General features: G+C 40.2%; 1 protein-coding gene across 10 annotated transcripts in view; it reads right to left on the bottom strand.

The window, feature by feature from the left end:
- Positions 1–6,926: 6,926 nt before the first annotated feature.
- The window catches only part of RGS7 (regulator of G protein signaling 7), a 256,155-nt gene continuing 241,872 nt past the window's right edge, over positions 6,927–21,209 (bottom strand). For 4 of the 10 annotated variants that reach the window (XM_032681676.1, XM_032681675.1, XM_032681673.1 and 1 more), the window contains exon 17: positions 12,070–12,555. In XM_032681676.1, the coding sequence (XP_032537567.1) occupies positions 12,361–12,555 (195 nt within the window). In that variant the 3' untranslated portion in view covers positions 12,070–12,360. Of the gene's footprint in view, positions 21,074–21,209 lie in introns of all 10 variants that reach the window. The other 6 variants (XM_032681682.1, XM_032681678.1, XM_032681679.1 and 3 more) reach the window with 4 other exon arrangements.

Here is a 21,209-nt window from a genome sequence, read left to right as displayed (position 1 = left end):
GTCCAGACCTGCTTTTAATGGCCACCATTTTCGTGCAGCACATTCAGATACCAGTGTCCTCATGAGCTGCAGCATCCTCCTCACTTTTGGGTGTTTGCCCATGTTGTAATGTGCCTCCTCCAAGGCCCCAGTGGTGCTACCAGTGCCCTCCTCAGGCTCAGGTCTCTCCAAGCACATGGGTACCATGGTCTGATTCTCCAGGTGAGCAGTGATCTTTCAGTTTCTATGTACATACAAAGGTATTGTTTGAACAAAACCAAAGAATAATCTTTTTCAGAAATCTCCTCCACATTCTTGAGGAATGCAATAGGGAGAACCAAACTGACAAAAGCCACCTTTGATAATGGACAAACTGTCACAAAGTTGTTCCTCTTCCCAGTGTGGAACTGAATTTGCTAGCACACTACAACATTACCTCCCAAGCAGTCAAAGACCCATATAAGATTGCACAAAAAGCCACATAAAGCCTTACTACCAAGAGGAAGGAGCAGTTGGCAGCAATCTCCCAAATAATTGCACTTCAAAAGCACCAGCCTGTAGGAGTTCAAAACTCTAGCAGCTCTCTTGACATCATCAGATCTTCCCTTCTCCACCAGCAATTGAGCCAGGTTTTGAGCCAGCAATGTTTCCACACAAATAAGTAGTAGTAGAAATAATAATAGTACTAATGCCTGCCCCTCCTCATCAATGCTCCTCATGAAAGGATTTGGAAAACAATCTTCCAGCAGAGCTCTGCCAGTTGCACACACACAGCGGGCAGATGAGAGAACATGTTTCAAAGGATGTGCCATCAGCAGTGCAGGCACTGTGATATCAAAGGCCAGCATACAGAAAGGCAACAGCAAACTTTCTGTAGGATCCTGTGGGGTGAGAACATTGTCCCTCCTGTGACCAGAGATAGGATTGTTCAGCCCTTTTCACAGCAGTAAGCAACATGCATCCTCCATCCTGGCGTTCCTGTTTGCTGCTCCACATATGCTGCACCACACAACCATGCTCATTCACCTCTACAAATATAAGGTTGCCAGTGACTAATGTGAGCTTTTTTAATCTTGTTGATGAATGGTTTTACATTCCCAAAGAGGAATGCTGCGTTCCACTGCACATTTTCAGCTGTCTTGTATGTTTCTATAAAGCTGGGAGGATGGAATAACAAAAATCCCCTGGGATGATGAAAGGGTTGGACTATGGGTTCCCGAAACTCAGCTTAGAACTAGCTACTAGTGCCCAAACAGGTGCCTATAAAAGCCAGGTAGGAGCAAACCAGAAGCAGGGGAGTTTCCCTGCTCTGAGTGGTGCCCTCCCGTCTCCCAGCTGAACACAGCACAGTCTAGAGCACCACCAGCTCAGTGAGGACACAGCCCCAGATGAAGTGGTGGTGTGGCTGACAGCAGGGCATGGTCATGTTTCAAAGCCCCAGATGCATCACTCAAGCCGGAGCCCAGCAGCCAGCTCAGCTCAGAGCTATGCTGCACTGTGAGAGCCTTCCTAGGTCCCTGGGGAAGGCAGCTCTGCTCCAAGCTGTGGGAAAACCACAACCAGACTCCATGTTTTAGGTTTTTACTGCCTGCCCAGCCACATCATCAGACTATCTCATTTTTAGCAAATGATCTAGACATCAGTGAATTCTTCAGATATTAAAAGACTATCCTTCAGCCTGCTACGCCACCTCTGAACGTGACCCCCCACCTAGACTGCAGCCCTTTAAGTTATCCTTCATTTGTTTGTTGGTGTGCTCCCTTAGATCTGCAGATCGCTTTGATTATTTGAACATCTGGAAGTTGTCACATGCCTTTTTTGACCGTGACCATCTGAAATATTACCCAGCAGGACTTGAGGGGAGACACAGTAAGGAAACAAAAACATCCTACGCATGAGAACATGTGGCAGGAATTATCAAATGACACCATCCCAAAGGGTAGTGCTATATATCCAAGCAAAGGTGAACTTTCTCTCCATTCCCTAAAGCCAGGACAATTGTTTTCCATAATATTCACTCAGACATAAAACAGCATTGCACAAAAATCCCTAATATATTTTTCACTAAACATTATATTATCAAAGTTAGTTGTCTGTTACTAATGGAGAAAAAGCATTTCTTTCATCCTCTGGTTTTTAGCTGAAGAGTAGATCCCCTTGTACACAATTCTTCACAGAAAAACTTCCCCAAAATAGTTCAGCGCCTGAGTTTGTTAGGGTGCTTATTCCAGGTTAGCCTAATGTCCTCACGGACAGAGTGTGGGTCCTTTGGTAAAGCTAGAATGGAAAATATAAAACTATGAAATAAAAAAGGTTGAAATATAGAGTCAGAGTTTATCAGCAATCCTGTCACAGCGACTAGAGGCTCTGGAAAAGAGGGGAAATGCAGACCAAAATCAATACAGATGTGGAGGTGGGAGCCCAGAAAAATCAGCCACAGTTTTTAGATTTGGTTTATCATTCTTATCGAGATACAGATAACAAATGAAGCATGTAGACACATACAAACTGTACTGCTGCAGTCTGGCAGCTGTTAAGCAGTTATATTTTGGCCTTCACCAAGAGGTTGTCCCTAAAACCAGTAGTTGATGGCAATGGATTTCCTTCTGACCAGCCTCTTTGCTTACAGATCATGGGACCAAAATCTCATTGTCCTGGAAGAAAACAGGAACAACCAGGATGAGCACTCCCATGCATGACTTCCAATCCCCCTTCCCTGGGGGCTGTCAGCTGGAAGGGTGGTCTCTGCTGAGGTTTCCTCCCAGGGACATGATACTAGTAGAAGCAGAAGTAGAACTAGTTATTCCATCAGCCCTCAGCCTCTGCATGTCTCCAAAGTCAAATCAGACCTTGATGTACTGGCTTTGCTCTGTGGCTGCCACTGTTCCTTCTTCCTCTGGGGCTATTTTTATATTTGGTGGTGCAGTGCTCTGATTTTTCTTTCTTTAAAACAGTGCCCATGGTTACTGAAGTCAGTTCCTGACAAGCCAAATATATTTTGATAAGACCCCAGCGTCCTAGAAGGAATTCCTTGTTGTGCAGCAGCTTTGGTTCCCAGGAATCGTCTTTAAAAGGACTCTCGTCCTCAGGCATAACCTAACAAAAATATTCCATGGTCTTTGTGTTGGGATATGACGGAAGCTGGTTCGTTTGTCCCCTGACAGAGGACGCGGACAGGGAGTGTTCGTGTGAGCGAGGGCAGGATCCAGACTTAGGCGGTGGCATAGGGGCGCTGCCCACTCGCCACACGTGGGCTCCTGCCCTGCCCCGGCCGAAATAATATCCTTGGGCCGCGGGAGCAGCGCGGGCGCCGTCCGGCCGTGGTTCCTGCGCGCACCCACGAGGTGTCACTGCTGCCCCGCCGCCCGCGCCGCGGGAGCGCCCGGCCCCGGCCCCCGCACCCGAGCGGCGGTGAGTGAGGGGCGTTTGTGCTGCGTGCACCTGGCACATTCTTTAGTTGCTGATGCTGGGAGGAGAATTCGCAACTGATTGCTGCCCAGCGACTTCCAATATCACCGCAGCGGAGGAACATAATATTGGGGTTATTTGTTTCAGATGAATACCGATGGGTTCTCAGCACATACATCAGCAGGACTCCGCACGGAAGAAAACCAAGACCATCAAATAGAAAGAAGAGGCATACGGTCACTTCAGAACAATTGGGGAGAAAAAAGGAAAAAAAAATAAAAATCACCAGGTTTTTAAGAACACCAAACTAGTTTGCTCTACTATGGTAAAGGAAATTGCTTTGTCTTCCTTCCTTTGTTTCTGATTTTATGCTCTATTTAGATTTCTCAAAGAATGAACTATAATGAATACTAAAAAAGTCCAGTAAGTTTCTATAATAAATATTTTTCATAGTCAACATTACACAATTCAAAGTAGTACCATTCAGATTACACATTTTTTTCCATAGCAGAATTAAAACTGCAGCAGTAGTGTAGATCAGTGCTGATACACTGGCAATGCTGATCCTACCGTGTCAGTACCAATAAAACAGAAAGTAAGAGCATCCAGGGGAGTGACCTGTTAAAAGAAACCATTTCTGCATTACATGAACGATTGATGCTGACTGCTGCAGACAGATTTTCTCTGCAGAGCAAGAAATAGGAGGCAGCTGCTGCTGCTGCATGCACAAGATGGCGAGGCCTCAATAATGAGGAGTAATGAGCTCCATCCTGGTGCAGGAGCTTTCAGGAACTGAAAAGGATGCAGCTGATTCTACAGGCAACATCAGAATTCTTCACTATGTGGGGCATGGATAGGCTTTTTCTTCTCCAGCATCTCCTTTTTTTTTAGCACAATGCAGTTAGGGTAGCATATTCAAAATCTTTATTTAGATGTAAAATAAAAGCAGCAGTGGTTTTTTATATATATTTTTTATCACTCCTTCCTCTCTCTCTCATATTCCTCTAGGTCTTCTGGCCTGCAAACACTTGCTTTTTTCCTTCTCATTAAAAGACACTCCACCTAGTCCATACTGTTGGTGGAAAGAGGTTGTCTTCAAAATCTTTCTAGAAACAAAGGTGTATTCCCGGCACATGCTGTGGTCTGGGGTGGGAGAAATAGCAGGAGAAATCCAAATCATCTTTCAAAAAAACCCCAAGCCCACTCTACTGCATCAAAGAGATTCCACCACTGATATCCAGCTAGCAAGCACAATGGTACCTCTGACTAAAAAGGTAACTACATTTTAAATCCAGTCTTACCGGTTTCACATCTCTGATTTCAGTGGAAATATGCTGGGAGTTTGGGGCAGGTAACAGTGAGAGATGCCAACTGAGGCAATGAAAGGTCTGCAGATGCTCAGCACTCCTGTCAGATAGGAATCCCAAAGTGCAACAATCCCAAGTTTTAACACAGCAATGGAGTTCAAGCAGGTTTCAAATAGAAAACAATTTTTCTGTTGTTACACTCTGTTCTGACCAACAGCAGAAGAAATATCTAAAATTCTTATCTTTCCTGGTTGGCTTTTTGTTTGGTTGGGGGGGGGGGTGTAATTTTTTTTTTTCCCATAAAATATCTGAGTGTTGATAATACACAAGTATACAGAAAAAGTAGGTGATATGAGTCTGTATGGCTGGAAGTACATTGAGAAGAAGCCCTTTAGAGCAAAATAAAAGTATGATATTTCAATTTTTGATTATAGTAAGAAAATAAAGGTAGAAGTGAAAATTCTCCCCTGTACACAAATGCACTGGTGGGAGAGCAGCTGCAGCTACTCCCTTATGCCGGGGTTTCCAACACTGACAGACAAGGAGGAGGAAGACAGTTGAGAAGGAAATCAAGGAAAGAGAGATAAGGCAAAACCTTACTAGTCAAGGACCCAGAAAGGTGGCTAAACTACTTCAAGAGGGTTGGAGGAAGGAGAAATGGAGTAAACCAAAATCACTAAGGAATTACAAACTTATTAGTTCCCTGAAACCAACTTTCTGGAAACCAATTCCCTCATTATTTGAGCATGTCTAACTGTCTGAACTGTATCTTCAGCAGTTTACTCTATCCATTGATGAAATTCCACATTTGTGCCTCCTCCCCAAAAAATTTTACCTGTGATTTAGGCACATCAGTTTCTTTAGGCATGTTCATTGGCTTCCCTGGAGCTAACCTCCCAGACTAGTATGGACCAGGACTTAAAGTATTTCCTAGTCATGGGCTTTAATCTTCCTTCCTTCCATAGACATTTTCTTTGATAAGAGACAGACACACTGGATCACTCTGTGGACATCCTCACATCAGTCTTCCCATGAAAGAAACTTAAGCTCCTGATTTATTTCAAATTCCAGTGATGGAAGTGAATGACCCAAGTACCTGTCCCCTTCCTTCCCTCAGTCCTGGGCACCAGAGGAGTCACACACCCAGGCTTCCTTTTGCCTGTCTCCATTCAATGCACCTAAGCAAAGGAGTAACTCACCTCCTTCATATCTCCTGAGGTTCCCAGTGATGCCTCCCCACCAGGTGAGGAAGGATGTCCCTACTATGTAACAACACCCCCGCACAGGCACCCTGCCCCCCAGGACATTGCCCATGTCCCTTCTCCATCAGCTTGGGAGAGCAGTGGCCTGGAGGAGGAGGAGTGAGCTGATGAGAACAGGATGGGGAACGAGAGAGGCAGACTTCTGAGAGCAGGATGGTCCCCTGAGATCTGTCCACAGTCAGAAGCAGTTTCTGCATCTGCATCAGCCCCTGCCCTACCACTGGTCTGCCTTTCCTTTAATAATTTCTGGTTTGTTTTGTTTGTTGTTTTTTTTTTTTTTATTCTAATTTCTTTCAATTCCAAGAAGGAACAGAGAAGGTAAATATAAAGAGCATTAGTGGGCACCATAAGACCATGAGGGAGGGATCAATGGAGCAAAGATCAGAGGAACAAAGGAAAAGAACCATAAAAGACAGAGAATCTTAAAAAAGATGTTCCTGAGGGGGAGGGGGAGAGAAGAAAGAGAATCTAAAAGAAAACTTCTATAAAGAACATCAAAAGAGATTAACTGAAAAAAGGTCATAGATTTCAGGTTACACATTCCTCTCAGCGAAAAGGTAGAAAAGTAAGTTACATTAAATATGCCATTTCCACTCATCTTTTAAGGGAAAGGGGAAAAGGAATAAAAAGATGGATAGACAAGATAAATGCATAATGAAATGCCTCATTTATGTGATATGCGTGCTGAAGGAGCAGCTGCAAGGTTAAGAGGAAGGGTGGGAAATAGTACCCCTTTTGAAAGCTGACAGCTGTGATGAATCTAACAAGAGATTTCAAAATCTAGTCAAATCAAAAAGAGAGCCAATGAAGGTGAGTGCAGCAAAATATATTTTTGGAGCAAAGAAAAAATACAATAAAAATTGTGCAAATGCCACTAACAAGGTAACATTTACAATCGTGTCTTAATATTGTTTGATATTTACTGTCCATGTTCACACTTGTAAATAAGGACTATCATCTAGCATTTGAGCAGGTTCTCAGAGTTTATTATAAGGACAATTTTTCTTTACAATTTACACATACAGATCCCTTACAGCAAATAGTGATGATGGTACTCACTCTCATTCAAGTGTTTGTGTTAAAGAATCAGGCCAGCAGATTCCTCACTCTCACCCACACATAAAGATACCTGTATATAAAAGGACTGCAAGTATTGTACAGATAGAATGAAAAAAAAAATTACCTTTGGAAAAGATAAAGATGGTCTGAAAAATGAGGATGATAACTAATGGACTGACCCAAGAAGAGTCAGCTATACACAAAGGGGAATGATCATCTACATTAGATTGCAAGGGATCTGGGCACCATCCTCCAAGAAAGCTGGAGCGATGAAGTCACTCAGCACTTCAGAAAACACCAGTAAGAAAACCAAAGGAGACTGTAATGTTAAAATGTCCATTTATGTTGGGAACATATTATAATAGTGACTGTAGCAGCCTGGTCAAAAATAAAGGGATAAATCAAAGAAAAGATTTAGTTTAGATATTAGAAAAAAAAACTTCGTAGTTTTCTTTGTAGAGATAATGACTGTCTGGAGAGACTCTGCAGCCCTCCAGTCGATGTCTATAAAAACAAAACCCATTTAGTTGTACACATGTCATTTGAAGACTCCACAGTCTGAAACATCATGAGGAGGGGGAATCCAGTCTCAGAGAAATCATCTTCTCTTCCACTTCACCTCTTTAATATTGGGACTTCTGCCTATTTTCAACTCACAGGAGACAAAAGCAGTCTGTTCAGCAGTGAGATCAAACAGCAGACTGGTGTGAGTCACAACCACTTAGCAACTTGCTTAAATGAATTGTGGACACAGAATGCGTTCAACGAATTTGTTGATAATTTCCCTTGAACTTGTCGGGATTAAAGCCTTATTTTATTTAAGTCCCTGTAGCTATTAAATTTTCTTTAGTAAAATTCCTGTGTTTTATGCACCTATGTTAATAAGACCAGTGTTAGTTCCATGCACAAAATCTTCAGCTAGAAGGGATATAAAAATATGACAATTTAAAAATATAAATTCAAACAGCTGTTATTCACTATGCATAAAAATAAATAATTGGAAGAGCCACAAATAAATCACTGGCTTTCCCAACTCCTAATTCCAGTTACCTATAGAAAACAGCCTTCTCTCCCTTTGCTGGTCTACTTTGGCTTAAATTTTTTTTTTTAATAATTTTTTTTTAATAAATAAACATCTTAAATGCATTCCTCACATAGGCCTTGTTTCTGGTGCTGGTTGTTACGCTCCTATTTGTTGTTTCTTAGGGGATTATTTGGCATTTATGTCTCATGATTTCAGACAATATTAGAGGTGCAATTTAAAAAAGGTAACTCCAGAAATTTGGTATTATTGCTTGTACATTATTGCTTTTTAGCTGAAAAAAAAAATGTAGTTGTGTTTTAAAGGACCAGTCACAGCTGATCTTGCCTGATTTCCCGGGTTTTAATTCCAACTCACTATGGCTGTGGCCAACAGGCTGGCAATCCACCAGCTTCATTCTGCCTCTCTTGCTCCTAATTACTCAGCTCTCCGGTACTCCTCCCTTGTTGGTTCTGTTCTGGTCACCACAATTAATTCCCATTTCTTAGTCTTGTATTCACCTTCAGCTCATTAACTTTTGGCCAGTCTCCACTACTGTTTCAGCTTAGTATTTCACAATTTATCACTGTTTTAAGACCTTTTTCGTCCGTCTTTGGTTTTGTAGGCTTGAAGAACAGTTTCTAATCGCACCTTACAGAAGAATAGGCAAATATTCTGCTGTTGTCAGTTAGGTGCCAGGATAGCTTCTCCCTCTCCCACCAGCCATTTTTCTTCACAGGTTGGTCTGGGAGCACAAAACCATCTGAAGTGTACAGCAGCACCATCAAACACTTCTTTCCCCTGTAGGCTTAAGAGCTGTTTTGTGAGCAAGGATACATGAGAAGAGAGACTGTCTAATGAAGCCCAAGTCTCAGATGGAAGTTCTGAGCTCCAAGGGGTTATTTTAAGGAATATTGCAATTAGTATCTCACATGAGAGGGTGTTTTCAGCTTCCTGGGCAGAGTCAGGAGGCACTGTCTGATGGCTCTTCCCTAGAAGACAAGAAATATGGTCTCTTCATATGGATTTTCTCTCTTGGTCCTTTGTTTCTCTGCAGATTTGTGGCCTCACTGAAATCCCTAATGGTAAATTGTTGTGTAACCAGTCATACTTCAGCTATTTGGTCATTGTACAAGCATGCCTTAATCTGAGTTAATCTTAATTCTTTGAAGTGGATCTTTGGGAAATTTGGAAACAAACATTTAGGTTTTCTCTGTGGGTAAGTAAAAGGAAGTTTGTGCCACTTGGAGTTTCCAGTTCAAGTCTATTCTAATGGCGGATGACAGTGAACAGATAAAGCATCATAACATTGCAGATAAACCTTTTAAAAATCATCTAGTTGTAGGATTTATCTTGTTTGGGCCAAATTCATTCATGTGTGATGGTGGAGTTGTATCACTTGGAACTAAGCTCAAATGAAACCTTAATACTGCTCCCTGACTACTTTGAAATCCTTATTACTAGTGCCTGGTTTTACTTTACAATCATCATGTTAAATCCTGGACAAAACAGGGAAAGACAACCATTCAATACAGACTTCATATTTATTGAAAAAAAATGTCCTGGCTTTGGCTGGGATAGATTTCACTTTCTTCCTAGTAGCTGGTGCAGTGCTGTGGTTTGGATTTAGTATGAGAATAATGTTGATAACACACTGATGCTTTCGCTGTTGTGGAGCAGAGATTACCCTAAGTGAAGGCTTTTTCAGTTTCCCATGCTCTGCCAGGGAGCAGGTGCACAGGAAGCTGGGAGAGAGAAGGGTCAGGACAGCTGACCCCAGCTGGTGAAAGGGATATTCCATACCACAGAACATCATGCTCAGTATATAAACTGGGTACAGTTGGCCAGGAGGGCATGATCGCTGCTCAGGAACAGGCTTGTCATCAGTCAGTGGGTGGTGAGAAATTGCATTGTGCATCACTTATCTGTCTTGGCTTTTATTCCTCCCTCTCTTTCTCATTTTCATTATGATTACTATTATTATTATAAATTAATTCAATTATTAAACTGTTCTTATCTTAACCAATGAGTTTTACCTTTTTCCTCTTCTCCTCCCAATTCCATTGGAGGTACAAGGGCGTGAATAAGCAGCTGTGTTGTACTTAGTTGCTAGCTGGAGCTAAACCATGACAGGAAAGAACTAGAATAAATACAGAATGGGTTCAGGAATACAAATGCTCCACGTCTTTTTATCAACCAGTTGGTGTTGCAAAGTGATTTAAAAAAAAAATTCTTAGGATGAAGTTGCATGAAATGCCTAATGCTTGAATTTGAAATGTTAGCTATTTCAAGGAAGTTTTGAAGCAGACACTGGTATCTAATCACAACTGTGAAGGCAAAGCAGGCAATATACCAGTTGATGCAATTGGTGGCAGTGGGAGTTTGGAAATAAATATCTCTATTTGGCACTGAGAAGTGAAACAGAGCTCAAATTTCTGTGGATGGCCTGGCCCCAAGTTCATTGCCTCAGAGCTCACATTTCTGTGGTAAAATTAAATCTCAAAGTTTAAGATCTGGGATTCAGTGTGGCTGTTTATTAAAATTCATCTGACCTCCCTAGGTTGTGAACATTTTGAGTTGACCTAGATGGAGCTCTTGATAAAATCAAACTCTGATGGGGCATTTCCATAAAAGCTTAGTAGAATTGTGCTAACAAAAATGGAGACACTTTAAAGCAGTGATTGTCATCCTATCTAGAAACCAGAAACACAGTGGCATGTGAAAACAAAGAACAAACAGAAATCCCAAACCTCAAGAAACCTCATCTGAGCAGAACATGGAGAAAAGCCATTCATGGTGATTTATAATGCCTTTTGTACTGGCTTCACTCAGACTGCCTCTTTAAAGATGCTGCATTCATGGCTACGGCTGCACGAGGCTACTGACAGAGCCAGCGGAGAAGTGAGGCAGAAGGCAGCTCAACTCCCTTCTGCCCATTGCTGGTCTGTGCAGGAGTCCTGTCCTTAGTGGCAACAATGCAGACGGGTATCGGATGTTAAATGAGATTACTCTGGTATTAATGCATTCAAACTGATTGTGTGCTTGTATCTATGACTGTCCCACTGTGTGTGTGTGTGCACATTTTTAGGGTCGGTAGTCCCTTCGAAACAAGATTGCATTTCTCAATATCAAACCAAAGTCAGCATGACAGATGGTACTAGAGTTGGCTTTCCTGAGTCTATTCTGTGCATTGCTAAAAAGGCTTGTTTGTCCTGTGCACCCTATGATGCCCTGGAGGTATCAGCATTTTATCATTTGACTTAGTTCCCATCTTTGCTTTTCTACTCAGAGTTTCTGACCACTATCCTTATGCCACCTCTATCAGTTGAAAGTGTTGTTTTTTAGGCTGAGCAGAGATTTCTGGTTCCAGCTCAGATTAGCTTCAGAAGCTCCATATCTGCTGTCTCATGGGCAACATCTGCATGTGCTCATAAACCTGTCAACAGAACTCTCCGTGAGTAACCTCAGCAGTGGACGTGAGTAACCTCAGCAGTGGACGTACAACAGCACACCCAAACAGAGCCCCTGAATTAAAATGATAGCCTCCTGCATTACTACTGGAAGTTTACACTACAGACTGTATACTTAGCACTACCTTTTCAGCTTAAAATGTTGCTTTGTATCACAGGTGACAGCAAGAAGAAAGAAACACTGCCCTTCCTATTCAGCAAGTATACTCTTGTGTTCTTGGGCAGAATTGTTCATGTCTGTTCCTAAGGAAATGCAGTTCAGTTCATCTGGTCTGGGGTAGTGACTGAATTGCTGCGCAGACTGTACTATTATAGAACGGATCTAGCTTAAAGAAAGGTTTGTTTATGAGATGATGAGCAAGCTGGAAAATCTCTCTGCTGCTAGCTTGATAAAGAGAAAAGAAAAAGTAAATGATTAGCAATAAAGTGTGCTTGATTAGGTGTCACTGAGAGAAAGAAAATGCCATATCATGTCACCTTTTTAGAAAGCACAAGGTGTGTAACTTTTGGGGATCATTTTGCTCTTGACTAATCTTCAGATTCAATATTAAAATCTCAAACTTCCCAAAGGAAAGAGATTCTGCATCTTTTAATGAAAGATAAAACAACAATATAAACATACACAAATTTACAGAGAAAGGATCAACTTTAATACATCTGGAGTAAAAGGTGTTATTTTTTAAATATGGTATAAAAATAAATGCAAGAAACATTAACAGAGAATATACAGACAACAGACAAAGACACAGGCTTTCTTTCTCAATGTGAATACATCAGTGAAATGAAACCTTCTGTGCTAATTTATTGTGCAATAAATGTGATGCCATATGTATATTTATTAATATATGCATTTTTTACATTTCTTCCAGTTTTTGATTGACGTATTTTTTTAAATAAACTGTGCCTAGCAGAAGCTTTTTTTTCACTGTACTTGAGCTTGCAGAAAATAAAAAGACATAGATCCAGCTTGATATGAAGGAGGAAGTGAGCAGACAGTTTTCGAAATGGAGGCATCGAAAGGCTAGAGAGTCCCTCGGAGTCTGTAATGCCTTAGTATACACAAAAGAAAACAAGTCAGGTCCTTGCTCATGCAACATCTTGTTCTACTGTCCTCTGAGTCAGGCAATCAGTGAGCTACAAAGTATGTATAATGATTTGAGTCTGCTTCCATGCTACAAGGTGATCCTTTTAGTAGGACTGCACTAGACTGGTTAACCTCTTTGATGTGAGCGATTTCCCCTGAGGAAAAGATAAAAACAAAAAACAAAAACAGAAAACAGAGGCATGATCACTGCAAACCTGTTCATCAGCAACCACTCAGTGTTGCCACATCACCCTCAAGTAACTAGGGGCACCAACTGGAGCCTGTGAAATCTTAAACCACAGGAAGTCCTCACGCTTAAACACCTGCACTGCCAGCCGGCCAGATTGTTTCACAGAACAAGCCAGCAAATTTAAAGACCATTTTTGAATGAGATTGGTTTTGGCTGATGAGAAACTGATGCTGAGGTTTTTGCTGTCAATCGTACCCAGAATGTGAAGAAGGCTACTGCAAGCAAGAGTGCCTTGTGCTTCAAAGATGAATGTGCAAACTGCAGTAGCTCTGTCAAAGAAGACAAAAAGCTACTTTCAAGTTAAGGTAAGAAAGTAAGAGGCAAATTGCATATAGGCAGGAAAGCAGGTTTTTCATGAACACAGCTATAGGCTTGTTGAGACCACATTTACTATTTATAAGAAACATTGGTCAGGTATATTACATGTGACTGCATAACGCTTCTTTGAAGATGTTCAGATTTCCATATTATTGTTTTCCTCATAATTTCTCCTGTTGCAAGGATGTGGTTTCAATTTTTTAGCAAGTTCTTTTAATAAGGTGTAATGACTGTCCCACAAGAGCTAGGTCTACAGTGTGAAGAGGATGATATGTCACCATGGTATATTTCAAGCAGATTTGAGCTTTATCTGAGCCAGACAGGAACCACAGAACAGGAATTAGCTCTCCTACGGCCACACAGAAGGAGTTAGCTCTCCGAGGGCCATCCTACCGTGGCTCTGATCCAACAGAGGCAGAGCTGGCACAGCAAGCTGACATCATTCCTCAAAATATCACAGGCATACCCTGATAATGTAACACAAATATATCATAAAAAATTAAATAGAAAATGGCTCTAACTTGCCAGTTAGATATTTAATACTTACATTTATTGTATTGTTCATTTTAAGTGCCCAACTCCGAAATATCAAACTGATTTCAAGAAGAATACATTAGGAAATACTGCAACTATGGAGAGATACTTCATTTTCTGCAGTAAATGCTAAATGAACTTCTTTTGCTATATCAATAAATTGTTGCCATCTGCAGTATTATAACTCAGTGAAATTACACAATGTAATATCTATTGTCATTATCAATTAAATTTATGCTCACAGGGATCTGTAAGTTGGTTTTGAGCATTTGCTCAGATGCATTGTATCACAGTGGTCTTCATAAAAGGAAGAATAACTATTTTATTCTTTGTGCTCTGAAATACAAGTTGAACAAATTAGGATGGATACTTCCCCTACAATATAACTTGGAAAGGAACTCATGTTTGCAATGTTGGGTTAGGCTGCTCATCCATCAGGTTCACCATATCAGCTGACAGTATTAATACTTGCTTTGTCAAAAGATGGAAAGTGTCCTTCCTGGCACACTGTATTCCCTGTATCTGTCTCTTTCTACCTGTATTAAATTCACAGCTTCTTGATACTTGTTAACCCTTAAATTATGTTTTGCTCTAATGCAACAGGAAAGTTGTTGCAATAAGACATCTTTTCTTTTTAAATAGTCAAAAAAGCCTCAACAGCAATGTAGCACTGGAATACAATTTAAAAGAGTATGTCCAAAATTAAGTGTTTTGTTAGACAATTCATGACTGGCAGTCTCAGATATAATCTCAGAAAATATTGAACATATGCTTATCTTTGCCTTTCATTAAGTTATGTGCATTTAATTTTACAGGTCTACAGGTCTGGCTACCTTCTGTAAATATGTATGGGTTCCCTTTAATACTTAACTGCATAACCCACTTAATTAAAATAAGAAAACTAGGAGTTCTCTATTAGCTATTAAAACAACTTTCTCAATACCACACTGGAAAGCTGCATAAGCTCTTGTTGTGGTATAAAATCTGTGAAATAATTTTTTATTATTATTTGCAACAATTATTTAGGAGTTTTAAAATTGATGGTATTTTTAAATGAACCATAATTCTAACATCTCAGGAATTAATTATGTTATCAAATAAACTAGGAAGTTTTGACCTACAGTCAGGAAAAAAAGTAGTTATTAGTTGATCTGATTTGTATAATCTTTTTCTACATGTTGTTTGAATTGTCTCCTAGAGACACAGTGAGTTGTTATGACAAATTTTTTCTGCATTCCACACCATTTGCTCCCAGGATATTGCTAGCTTTTGGATACTTTTTCTCCTAATCCCTACAGTGATCAGGAATTCTCTGGGTGGTCCTCTCCTTCATGTTCCCTCTCTGCCTCAGAGAATATTACAGTTCTTATAGATACAAACTCTCCATCTGAACAACAACAACAACAACATGTGGTCTTTTTCAAGGCATTAATAGTTCTAATTTATCTTATAGCTGGAAAAGTGACAAGTTAGAAGATACACCCTCCTTAAGAGATCCTCTCCAATGTTTATACTGAATCGTACTAAGTTCTCTGATTAGGAAAATAAACTTTTAATACACAGAACCCACAGCAGCCCCAAATACAGAATTATCACATCTTCTTATTAGAGCTGCAGGGACTTGTTATTTTCTACATTACAGAATATTTCAAGTATACTTTTATTTTACCTCTCTAAGCTACTGTTTCATAATTATCACTTCAAGGAGATTTCCAGATTTACTCAATTTACAGTCTAATGTAAGGATCATCTGTTGGGACTCATAATTTAAGAACTGAGCTTAAATGTTTCTTTGAGATACAATATTAACAGCATTTCCATAAGCCAAATTTTGATTTGGGAACCTGTATCTAACGGTCCGGTTTTCAGAGGTGTAGGATATGAGTCATCATGCATAGGAAGATGTTTCCTGTGCTAATGAGATTAAAGAACAACTGGAGAAAAAAAGTCAGAAGAAGCAGTAGGTGTTTATCTGAATAACGAAAAGGAGAACCTTAATATTTTCAATATATTCTTGCCTTCAATATTTAGAAGTAAATGGCCAAATTCTAAACAGGATTAGGTTTTTTTGGCTGTATTAGTGCACTCTGGATATATGAATTGTAACTTTTTAAGAATTTTACTAATAATACACAATCCAAAATGAAACCCTGCACACATAACCTGACAAGGGAGTCAGAGTACAAGGAGGCAGCACAGCAGCTGAAGTGAACAAGTGAAAAAGTACATCTAAGAGTACTTAAAAAGTACCTTAAAAAAGTACTTTAAAAGAGTACTAAAAGTACTTCAATTGGCCTCAGTGTTCAGTCCCGTGTATTAACTGTTTAAAATAGAGCTGTACCTCCAACTTTATCACTACAGAATTTAGGGGGAAAACTACAAAGCCATATGCAGGTTTATGAGTGGCTAAATACAATTGTGCTGACTGACCCATTTACGCAGTATGACATTAACTCCTCAACCTGGCAAACAAATCAGCAACAACCTCAGTACATATCTGACTTATAAGAAAATGATATGAAATGTATATAGGGGCTGGAGTGCCTATATTTGATATAGATATATAGATAGAAGAAGAGCAAGTCTTTTCGTTTTAGAAGATTAATTATCTTCCTTTCTGTTAAGCAATCTCAGTGGTTACTTTTTCATGTTTCTTTATTGCCAGTGCAGATGCTACTCCCCAGGACCGATACTGGTAGAGCTAAAAATGAAAACTCCATGTAATCTGATGGGGAAAGGGAAGAGGAGAGTGAACCCCACTGTGAGCACAATGAAATGTGGAGCAAGAATTGACCCTCCTTGCTTTCACAGTTCGCCATCTGCTTGTGTGAAACACCTGCAGCACACTGGCAGCTCATCCAGCATCAGTGGGGAAAGCTTCCAAGTGACATTGCAGTGCACTACACACAGAGCTGGTGTATAAACTGCCCCTGACAGGAGCACAGCTGGAGAGACATGGGAACAGAAGAGGTAAGTCCTTTTCCAAATTTAGGCAGCCCTTGCTTCACTAGCACAGGGGAACTGCCTTAGCACTGCTCAGGGGATCAGAATTCTGCTTCAGTTTCCACAGGAGCACAGGATGCTGCTCTCAGCCACCTGTGCAGGTGTATTTTTCTTTCATATGTGAGGAAGGGAGGAGGTTAATATTTACTGAATTTGGGGCATGAGCTGTCAGCACAGCTGCAGCATTAAGTGATTGCATGTGCAGGGAAATCCTTCCTCCTCTGGCTGGGTTTTGCAGCTCTCTCTTCCCTACTCATTAGGGCCATACTCTTTCCTGCAATGATCTGAAGACAGGAGGCAGAAACTGAAAAACAGCTGTCCTGTTTTGGCTCATTCTAAATCCAGTGACACTCTCCACTTCTTTCTCCTTTTACACTTATCTTTACATTTACTGACCAGTTGTTCTCACTTGTGATTGACCTACAAACTCTTGCCAAATGGGGTAGTTTGAACTTGAAGTGTGGGTTTCCAAGGGACTAATGCTTAAGACAAATATTTTTAGTATGTTTGTCCTGGGTCCAACCCCTCAGGTTTCCTTATCTCTCTGCAGTTCTCACTCCTGCAAACAGCTTAAGAATCAGGTAAGTGTTTGTCAGCTGGAAAATGGCAGACACTGGCCTGATACCTGACCAGTCCTTGCTGGCCCCTTACTTAGATGAACCTGGCTGTGCAAGTGCTACTCCTCAAGCTCCTCTCTTCCAGCACAACACTCAGCTCCAGTCACAGCAGAACAGCAAAAGGAGGCGAGTCCTTACTGGCATGTCCCTCATGATTTTCCACCCTGGGCATCATTCCTAAAAAAAACCTAAAACTACAGGTTTTTTGAGTAGTTAGTAGTTCAAACTAAAAATTTCAATTATTTTATTTGTCCTTTTTAGTCAAATATCAATAAGATATCTCTTTCCTGAAATGGAAAAAGCCTTCATTTCTACACATAGTTATTGTTTTCATTCTTGGTTTGTATTGGTCAAATAAGTAGCTTTGTGATTTATTTTTCTTCTCACTAGATTTTTTTTTGTTGTTTAAATTTTGGGAATAACATGTAAGTAAATTCAAAATGAGATCCTTTAGCTGATACTGCATTGAAGTTCTTGGGCAATGCTATGCTTGAGAAAAATCTAGCCCTTGGCAGAATTTCAGGACTAGATGGACTTTTGGTCTGGAACAGTAGGGCCTTGTGTACATAAATTTTATCTGTTCATAGAAAAATTTCTTGATTAACAGATGAAATTCATATATTATCTGCCTTGTTTCTCAATAAACGGACAGATTTTAACACAACAAGAGATTATACTCATTTAAGCATCTCGAAAGTCTATGATCCACTGATAATAACAGGGGAAGCTATTTTTATGAGTTGTAACTTCCATTTCTAGGCCATAATTCACTGTGTCATGTTAAGTGACATTGGACTCTGTGAAAATGTCAATGTGCTCTGTTCAAGGGACTTGGCATTTTGCATCACATGCATTAAATAGTCTGTTGTTACTTGTTTGGAGGAGGAAAAAATTAAAGGACTCTGGTCAGCAAGTTCTTCCAGGTAAGTGGAAGAAGACAGCTGGAAAGGGTATGTGTAATGTAAGATATAATGGGTTTAAAGTCAGAATTATTAAATGGGGCCTTGTTTATGAGGTTATGAGTGGAGATATCTATAGTTCAGTGGGTCTCTAGTTTAATATATGAACTAAGTTTGGTCTGTTTTGTATCTCCCCCCAGGCAGCTCTAAGGAGAGAGGCTACACCTTCTCGCCCCATTAACTTTGTTCCTGGTGGGACAATAAAATTTGGATGGAGTGGAAATTAAATTAGCCCACTCTCCTGTAAATCAGATCCCTTTGTTTCAAGGGTTCCAGACAGATAATCAGAGCTAAGCACCAGGCTAGGGCTCACAAAGGTGTCCTGCTCAGTCTGGCTCTGTCACAAATCTTGCACACATGAGAAATTGTTCACAAAATTGTTCCTTAATTGTTCCTTAAAAGACCTCTTTGTTCCCATCAACATTGCCAGTGTATATTCCCCTGTAATGCAGATATTAGTACTTGAGGTAGAGCAAGTTTGCCAGGCTTTTTAATTTCTTTTTTTTATATATATATTTTTTCTCCATGTGAATTCCTTGAAAGAGTTTCAGTTTTTAAACACCATAGAAACAGTTGATTTCTGTCTCTCTACTGATGTAGCATGTGATGAGACCCTCCTGCTCCCTGACATAGACCTTTAGCTTCTCTTGGGGAACTGCGGGTGACTGGACCTTTATTATTCTCAAAGAGGAAGCTGAGGGGCTGATCTGGGGGGGGGGGGAAGCACAGTGCACACTGTCACTGATCTCTGTGCCTCAGACTCAGAGCTGTGACAGCTGTGGTTGCCAGTGTTACTCCAAGGCAATGCACTTATCTAACAGCTTCATTCCAGTAGTGCTGAAGTGTATATGTTCTATATTTTCACACAATACCCAGGAGCGTGAGTAAATGAGGCAAACCAAGAACAGCTGGGGTTACTACTCGGATGCAAAATATAAAGTGTTCGGTAGTAAAAATTACATATTGCAAATGCCAGTTTGCTATTGCTTCTGTATATTTATGTGAATGCAGTCCTGTTTCTAACACCATTCATACTGTTTGTTGCACTATGCTGAAGGCACTAGCAATTTTGCACGATAAAATCCACAGAGCAAGATAGTGTTTTTAAGCTGAGCATTTAGGGCTTTCATGAAGTGCCCCAACTTATTGAAAGTTTTCTGGAAAAAAAAACTCTTTAATGTCAAAGAGATACAGAGCTGAGCCTAGTGTTTTTGTTTATATAGATCCACTTCTATTTTTTCCCCATCAGACTAGAATAATGACTCATTATAATAGGTTATTTCCACATAATTAATGAAATAGTACAGTGTAATTGCCCTTACAAAGTTTCTAGTTTAACAAATTCTTTCTGTAGCAAGTATAACCCAATTTCAATTAACATTGATTTACCTCTTAGAGTTACCATCTTAACAAATCAGGTTATGAATTACAAGGCCATCTTCTCAGATTGAGTCCCTAGACACAACCAAGGTTACTGGGGTTTTTTAAACATTTCAGATGGAAAAAACTGAGGTCTAATTTAGTTCAATCCAAATCCACTTTGATATAAGTGACAAAAAATCCAGTGAAAATTAATCTAAATATTGTAAACCATCAGAGGAGAAGAGAAACTGTAAATTTCATCTCACTAAATCATTCAGAGATGACAGTATTTATCCAGGTTGTAGAAGACCTATTTCACACTATGTTCTGTAGAACAGATCTATTCTACAGTCAGTCCCTCGCTTCACAGTTGAGCAAGTTAATCAGCACACTGTAGGATATTCTGAGAAATGTTTCCCTCATCCCTGCTAGTTGGAACCAGTGTACCAACGTAGATAATTACATATTATAAACTCATCACAGCCAAGAACAAGAGTGGAAGAACAAGGATGCCTTGTGGCAAGGGGTCCTGAGGAAGTGGGTAACATGAATTCAGTCATCTGAATAGATCCAACAGAGACATGTTTTTCTTTCATACCTGACCTGACTTGACAGACTAAAAGGCAGCAAAACCACAAATTTTATTTTACAGAGTGCTCTGTGGAAAAAAAAAATCTCCCTTTTCTACTGAAATACTAATGCTTCTTGTCCAGAAATCCTCATTCTCATTTGTAGTTCACAGCTGGTTTACTGGGCCTGCTTTGCATTTCTGGCATCCTGCTATTCTGGTACTTCTGCCCTGAGATTAGCACAACGAAAATTGGGCATGGATGCAGGGCACAATGCTCCCATGTTTGTGCCCAGAACTGCACAACAGTGCTCTGGGAGTGATTTCAGTGTGTCTCCAGTCTGTCTTCACTTTTCCCTCTTTGTGCTGTATTCTCCTTCCATCTATCTGCAGCTTGCCATTTCTCTCCTCATAGCCACCTGTTCACATAATCTTTACCATAGCCAATTCCTGACCTGTGGGCTGTTCAAAATGCCGTGAATAAATGTAGCATTGCAGCTTGCCAGGCACCATGACTGGGAAAAAGTCTGGCTCTCAGAGATCCTGGATGTATTACCCACTCTCTGCACTCTCTTTTATAGACTTTTTATTAATATGGAACTTCCTACGGAATTATAGTGGAATTATGGATAAAGTTATCATGTACAATCTTGTTTTATAGATCCAACCTGCTGAGACAACACACAAATCACACTGCAACATGCTATGGCAACACCACCATGCAAAACATAGGGGTTTTTGTTTCAAACACTGGGATAGTTTCCTTTGTGGCTGTTTATTTACTTTTAGTGTCCTTTACTGATTTTGTTCCATTGAATCCAAATTTCTTCCTGATTACAGTGGATTCAAAGCATATTACAGGAGGCCTTTACCTATAAGAAAGTAGTTAAAGAATTACTGTTTTGTTTTAAAATGTGAGATATTCCCACAGCCTCACAAAACTTTGCTCTTTCACTGTGTTTGTTTCTTTTTTTTGGTTACTGGAAAGTATTTATGTATTTTTTTAAA

This window comes from Chiroxiphia lanceolata, chromosome 3 (genome assembly GCF_009829145.1).
Source record: "Chiroxiphia lanceolata isolate bChiLan1 chromosome 3, bChiLan1.pri, whole genome shotgun sequence".
Taxonomy (NCBI): domain Eukaryota; kingdom Metazoa; phylum Chordata; class Aves; order Passeriformes; family Pipridae; genus Chiroxiphia; species Chiroxiphia lanceolata.
The sequence above is the reverse complement of the archived record's forward strand: the minus strand, read 5'-3'. Positions and strand labels throughout refer to the sequence as shown.